The sequence below is a fragment of the Seriola dumerili genome, unplaced genomic scaffold (genome assembly GCF_002260705.1).
Source record: "Seriola dumerili isolate Sdu_G_001 unplaced genomic scaffold, Sdu_1.0 BDQW01000505.1, whole genome shotgun sequence".
Lineage (NCBI taxonomy): Eukaryota > Metazoa > Chordata > Actinopteri > Carangiformes > Carangidae > Seriola > Seriola dumerili.
Window position 1 is genome coordinate 117,283 of NW_019174760.1, and position 7,500 is coordinate 124,782.

The 7,500-nt window shown below is 45.6% G+C and overlaps 1 protein-coding gene across 1 annotated transcript in view; it reads right to left on the reverse strand.

The window, feature by feature from the left end:
- The window catches only part of myo15a (myosin XVA), a 32,815-nt gene that overhangs the window by 841 nt on the left and 24,474 nt on the right, over window positions 1-7,500 (reverse strand). The window contains 16 exon segments of the mRNA XM_022763963.1: window positions 137-270; window positions 642-775; window positions 1,578-1,711; window positions 2,157-2,317; window positions 2,738-2,834; window positions 2,953-3,030; window positions 3,435-3,529; window positions 3,886-4,016; window positions 4,153-4,235; window positions 4,949-5,022; window positions 5,227-5,299; window positions 5,415-5,476; window positions 6,089-6,227; window positions 6,536-6,753; window positions 7,079-7,153; window positions 7,369-7,480. Of these exon segments, the coding sequence (XP_022619684.1) occupies window positions 137-270; window positions 642-775; window positions 1,578-1,711; window positions 2,157-2,317; window positions 2,738-2,834; window positions 2,953-3,030; window positions 3,435-3,529; window positions 3,886-4,016; window positions 4,153-4,235; window positions 4,949-5,022; window positions 5,227-5,299; window positions 5,415-5,476; window positions 6,089-6,227; window positions 6,536-6,753; window positions 7,079-7,153; window positions 7,369-7,480 (1,800 nt within the window).

A 7,500-nucleotide genomic window follows, 5' to 3' on the forward strand; every position in this document is an offset into this window, starting at 1 on the left:
CTTATAATTACACATATTATTACACACATCCAGCTGCACACTACCATGTTTTGCCAGCTGGTCCTGAACTATGAAGCGTGCAACATCACACAGATCCAGGTCTGTGCGGGACTGTGAGTGTTTGTCTGTAACATACGTGAGTATCCTTGTTGAGAAAGTGCAGTCCGTTCAGATTTACAGCCAGGATACACGGGGCGTGGATGGAGGCGGAGCTCGAACTCTGGATGTAGAAGAAGGAGGAGCCGAACATGGGGAAGGCACTGACCAGACCTGGGCGACAAAACAAAAAACACCAAGACGTCACTTCTGATCTCCGTCAGTTACTTTCAAGAAAAGTAGAACCATGACAAATCTGTGAAGCTTTAAACAAAGTATGTCTTCATCTCTTTCCAGTACAAGTAGAGCTTCAGTACTGAGCAGCACAGCCTTTTTTGTCTGTCATCTGTTTCCGGGCAGATGTTTTTGCTCTAATATATTTATCCCACTACATTTGAGAGAGAAAATGAAAGTGGGCTTTCTATTAATTATGCGAAACTGATAAATAATACAAGCGTCCATGTCTATGGAGGCTGCGGTCACGTTTATATCATAAGTTGCGTTCAGAGACACACGCACACAAACACACCGAGCTGCAGACTCACCAAGGAACTGAGCTCGGGCCTGGTGCGGGTTCAACGGCTGGACCTGCTGCATGTGTTGAGTCGTCATGTTCAGCCAATGCTGTGAACCCTGTTTGCTGTAGAACTGCGGAGGGACACACTCCTGCACCTCTCGACTGATCACACACACACACACACACACACACACACACACACATATATACAGTATATACTGCTTGAGGAAGGACCTGTGTGTGTGTGTGTGTGTGTGTGTGTGTGAGTGTGTGTGTGCGTGTGCAGTCCAGGGGCCAGATGCATAAAACTAGATTAGTCGATTCACGACTGAAACTATGTGAACGCACAGAACCAAGTCTTTTCATCTGAATTATAAATCTGTGCGTTCGCGTGGTTCCTCTTTGTAAATCTCACTCATTGAGGAATTGGTCGCACGTGAACGAGCCTCATTTCCACCCACACGAATAAATGGATGAAGACTTTCCCTTAATCAATCAGTTTGTATAAAAATCACAGCCTGTGATCAGACACAGAGAAGAAAATGAACAAGGTAAAAACCTGCATCCGTTAAAATCCTGTTTAACTCTGAACTTCCTTTATTGGGACCAGAGTCTTAACGAGGCTCCATTAGTCAATATTCAAACAGTAAGAAACAGAATGAGTCACAGTCAATAATCAGGATATGAAACGATGCTGAAGGAAACATCGACACACAAACACATTTATTTCCTTTTATGAAATGTAAAATAGTTTTTTCTCATGATGATAATGAATTAAGCTTATTTCATTTCATGTTAAATTATTTAGTATTTTCACTGTGACTTGGAGGTGACACAGTCTGTGTCTATAAATAAATATTCATGAGCGGGAAATGTGGTGTACGCATCATTTATGCATCTGGCCACAGCTGTTTGACACAAAGTAAGTTCTCGTGGTCACGTGATGTCGTCTGTGGATATTTACAGGGTGGGCAGGTAGATGGTGTCCTTGGCACGGTGCTGTAGGGCAGCCAGTCTGGCGATCTGCTGCAGATGCTGTTCGCTGGCTTTACCCTGAGGAACCACGCTCAGCAAGGCCTTCAGGTAGTCTGGCAACACCTTGTAGAGAGACACGGAGAGAGTTATTTCATCTGTCTTGTATGATTGTTAAACTGCATGTCCTTCATGTGCTGCAAACGACACTCAGCCAACGCTCAAGTAAACCTCATTACGACAGTCACATTGCATGTTTCAACAAAGGCAACATTTCCCAGAGGAAACTCGTGGTCGTATCCCTCCGCCACTCAGACTAGTTCCAGGTTACATCCCTGTTTATCCAGAGTCAGATACAATATGAATCATCTGTGTGAATGTTTGTCATAAACTCTGTGAGAAGTCTTGAGTAAATAGCTAAGAAGTGTTTTCTGAGGTCACCGTGACCTTTGACCTTTGACTCCCAAAATCTAATCACTTCATCTTTGAGTCCAGGTGACCGTTGTGTGTGAACTGCTGGAAGAAGAAACACTGAGCGCGGCGTCCGTCACGTCACACGGCGGATCTCTACCTGGTTGTAGTGCATGGTGACGTAGAGTTCATTGTCGAGCTTGAGAGCCAGACTCCATATGACTCTCCTGAACCACAGACTGTAGTTGGCGTCCACCGGCTCCGCCTCCGTAGCGATGTCCAGGATGTACTCACGCTTGTTCAGAGGACGCACATTCTGACCTGAACAGAAACACAGCTCATTAAACATCTATTCAACCACATATTACTATATAGAGCATTTAATAATAATAATAATATTAATAATAATAAACATTATTTGTACAGCATCTTTCATACAAGAAATGTAGCACAAAGTGATTTACAACAAAGAAATGAGCTGCACCAAAGACATAAAACGAACATAAAACATGTTAAAAACATTGATCCAAACTGAAAAACTTTAAAAACATTAATGTAAAATTAGATAAATTAATGAATAAATGAATAAATCATTAAATATGCAGACATTTAAAAGAGGTGCTGAGCTTCAATGTGACGCGAGGTGCAAATTTCAGAGCTCGTTAAAGACTAAAGTGAAGAAATAAGTTTATAGCGTTTGTTTCAGATGTTCAGTGTAAAGGTCACAGTTAGCCAGATCACCTCTGTGTGTGACCAGAAAGATGGCGTATTCATCCAAAGCCTCCACCCTGTGTAGTCCCATCTCATAGCAGAGCTCCTCGATCACATCCACAGCTACCTGACATGGAAGAAATCAACTCACAGTCGCTCTGCAGCTCAGATATGAACATTAACCACAGTGGATCAATACAGTATCTGTTCACATCTGTGTGTGTGTGTGTGTGTGTGTCACTCACAGAGCACGTCTTGATTTTCAAGTGTCTTTCGATGCCTCCTGGCAGCAGGAACAGCTGTCTCTTGGAGCTCCGCCCAGCCTGCACAACAAACAGCGAATCAGAGGGAGACGTCACGTACTAACATCTGTACGGCCGAGAGCAGCTGCTGAACAAAGTCACGTTTAAACATGACGGACGCCCGGAGTAGAAACGCACTTTAGTTCTCGACTATCTCAAGTCAGACTGTGGCACAATGAATTCTGGGTAAAATAAGACTGTCCAACCGCTGAGCTCCGTTTACCCTCAGCGGAAAGTTTGTCCTCTGGAAGAAGGCCCCCGATTCACCCGTCACACAGACTAATGCACAGAAGAGCTGTAGCATCATTGTGCTAACTGAATGCTACATAAAGCAGCATATAATTACACTGAACATGTTATTCCATCCTGAAGCCGTTTAGTGAAACATTAGCGCCTGTACTCCTTCCTGTAAACAAGAGACCAACCAGCATAGCTTTGAGCTCCATGCTGTTGGGAAACTGGACACGTCCGCCGTACTGAAAGGTTCTCCTCAGGTTCTGCTCACACGCCTTGGCGATACCTGTCAACACACACACACAACAACGTGACACGTGATCTGTATTTACCTGTTTTTATATTTAGATAAAAACTACACACAGAAACAGATGGAGGATTAAAAGAAAGTGAGATGTTTGTATATGACGTGAGGCTCCAGGTAGCCCCCGACCTTTCAGCCAATCAAATGCCACCGCGTCTAAATCGGTCGCCTTGGAGACGTAACCTCTGGGGAGACACATGGGACTGATCTAACTCACATATTGGTAGGGACAATCTGACACGTCCCTACCGTCCATATGGGAACCTAAGCCCCCTGCTGACGTGTTAGGCTGTCGATTGGGCCGTAGCACCGTTTCCACGGATACGGGGTTTGTCTACCTTGGTACTGCACCCCGGGGCTGGAGCACGCCTCCTGCAGGAACTTCAGCAGAAACGGCTTCATGACGTCAGAGCAGCGGTGGAAAGCCGTGAGGATGTAGAGCAGCCTCCACCCTCTCTGACAACTGTCCCTGCACAAAACACACACACACACACACACACACACACACACACACACACACACACGTTACAGCCTTTCCCCCCCCAGGACTGTGAAGGTACAGGTTACACCGTCAGTATCCGAGGTAACATGAAGAGGAGTCTTACGATTTGGAGCTGGTGTTGGCAGTGACCTGCTTCATCACCTGGCAGTACGCTTCGTCCTTCATCAGGCCGTGGTCGCCGCTTAACTAGAGGAGTGACGAGACACAGACGAACACGTGCTGCAGCTCGTTTCAGCCATCTTGTTTCAGAGCAGCAGGTGAGCTCATATATGAATGTGAAGGTGTGACCTGTGTGACAGGGCGGAGCCTCCTGGAGTGATGGGCGTGGTCCAGACCAAACTATAGCATGTTAGCTTCTGACAAACTAATCTAACCAACAGTCGGACTTCAGATCGACGGAGTCTGAATTCATCTGTTGCACAAAGCAGTTTAGTTCTATCTTAAGCCGGACCGTGGTACAGTGAATTCTGGGTAAATTAAGACTTCGGACCGAGGAACTGCAGGATGTTTCACTTTGGAAATTCAGCTGTTACCATGGTAACACTGGTCTTAGGCCTGAGTTAGCCTGGCGGTAAGGTCTAATGTTTCTGGCTTAACCCCCCTGAGTGATGATAATCTGTCGACTCTCCACCTTCCCCCACGTGTTACTGTGAGATTGTACGTGACTCACAGCCTCTAAAATCTGGTTAAAGTAGAGACAAGACGAAACTACGACTCAGTGATATTACAAAAATTCATTTTAGGCTTTAATCTACTATTTTACTCACAAATTATAAAATAATACCAGTGTTTTATGTCACAAATCTCAGCTCTCTGAGTTAAACCATATTTCTACTCTGTGTTTTCACCTATCAAATATGTGTATGTGTGTGTGTGTGTGTGTGTGTGTGTGTGTGCACCTTCAGTATGGTGGTGACCAGGTCCTGTTCAGTCTGACCTTTCAGGGGGAAGTCTCCCATGAACTTCATTGTGGCTGAACAAAAACCACAAACTCATTCAGTTACAACATAAAAAATAAAACAAAATAATCTTTATTTCACCTTCAGCGTTCCCTCTCTCTCAGGTTTGACCTGTTAAAGATCTGTACTGCTGCTCTCCAGCTGACTATGAGTCTAACACATATATAATATAAGTCTCCTCTCTGTATCCATCCCTCGCCCTGTGACTGTCCTCTCACCTAAGAAGATGTCAGCGGCGACTCTGTTCATCCCGCTGTCTGAGAAGTCGATCAGAGACTCCTGCATCGGAGACTGGAGAGAGCGACGCACCGAAGCCACAGTCACAAACACGCTTGAAAACGAAGGTAAACATATGATAGGACAAACACGTGGACACGGTTTCAAGAGGTGAAGGCAGATATTTTACCTTGGAGAACTTGACCATGTCAAAAGGATCCCTGCCCTCCTTCCCCCTTTTGGCTTTCTGATCACTGTGAACATCAACACACAGGCGGCAGAGTGAGCAGGTGTCTGTTGGCTGAAGACGTCTGATACCTCGGCTGCAGAGCGTCATCGCTCCGTGATCGCTCCAGCTATGAAACATCTGGAGTTTTACCGTCTGTGTGTTTATTGATCGACTGTCCGTGCTGCTTTACTCTGAGCTCAGAGAGAGGAGCAGCTGTTCTCAGTTTACTGACGCGACAGAAGAAAGACAGACGGACGAGACCGGTCACGTGTTGAGAGCAGCCGAGGATTTGAAGCTGATCGTTCATAAATCCTGAGAATGAGCAGAACTTCAGAAACTTCAGTTCACCTCTACAACAACTCAAACTAATGAGTGCAATTTTCTGTGTTGAATTTTTTCTTTTTTTATTATGATTTACGATGTTTTTATCTATAAAATAAGGAAAAATTTGAAACCTGTGTTTTACTGAAGTCTTTACTGAGTGACATGTATGAGCTGATTCTTCATCAAACTGTTAAAAATGAATGAATTTTACTGAGAAAAACACAAAGGTCTTAAAAAATGAAAAAGTTTAATTGTGGGTCACACCATTTTGGCGGTTTGTGTGTGTGTGTGTGTGTGTGTGTGTGTGTGTGTGTGTGTGTCTGACCTCCTGTTCCTCTGTGCCTCTCTGAAGTACTTCTTGGCAAACTCAGCCATGTGGTACTGACCGCCGTGCAGAGGCAGATCGTCCAGCTCCACGCTCAGACCGTCGCCGTACATCTCGTTCACCACCTGATGCACACACACACACACACACACACACACACACACACACACACACACACACACACAGAGTAAAGAGCTCAGCAACAGTGGCCACTTAAAGGAATGTCAAAGGTGTAATTATCTACAAGATATTTCCATTTCTGCAGAGCAACACATTCCAGCACATGCTGAACAAACACCAGCTGACGCTGTGATGTCGCGGAGTTGTTCCTGCTGGAGCCGGAGATTCAGACTCATTAACTCTTTCTTTATCTGTCGGGATCATGATTCTTTGTTGCTCTACAGTTTGAAAGATGCTGCTGTAGTGTAAACACCGTCCTGGTGCGCACCTCTGTGGAGAGGTCAAGCTCGTGGGCAGCCACCGCTGAGCCCATCGCTACGGCAACAGCGGCAGAGGCGGCGACTCGTCCCTGTCTGTCCCGAGGCTCCACACGCTCCGCGGGGAGAACCAGGAAGTCTGGAGCGGCCACTGGACGGACGTACTCACTGGGAAACACACCTGACTTTCCATACACAGCCCCGAACCGCCAGCCTACACACACACACACACACACACACACACACACACACACACACACACACACACACACACACACACACGATATGTACTGTCACTCAGAGATTCACATGCACATGTTACACACAAAACCAAAACAAACAAAATATTTTATAATAGTTTATGTTTTTTAGCTTCTCTGACAAAGTAAAACAGCAAATCAAACCTAAATAAAGTTTAAAAAGAAAAAAGTAGAAACACAAAAGTTGAGGCTCTGATATCAAAACACACACACACACACACACACACACACACACACACACACACACACACACACACACACAGAAAGAGCCAAACACACCGAACTCAGGAGTGTCTCTCCTCAGCTCCTCCAGGAGCATCACCTTCTTCCTCACGATGCAGCCGTAGTATTTGCCTGAACACACACACATGTGCACATGGACGGACGGACACACACACACACACACACACACACACACACACAGAGACATACTGTTCATGACATGAGGCAGAAAGCAAATATACAGAGACACCACTGCACAGGTTTCTGTCTGTGTGTGTGTGTGTGTGTGTGTGTGTGTGTGTGTGTGTGTGTGTGTGTGTGTGTGTGTGTGTGTGTGTGTGTCTCACCAGCCTCCAGCCCGTCCATGTGCTGCAGTCTGATGATGTCTCCTTTGTGGAAGCTGAGCAGAGTCCTGTCCTCGGTGATGTAGTTCCTCACCGCCACCATGTACTCTGAGTCCTGACAGACACACACACACA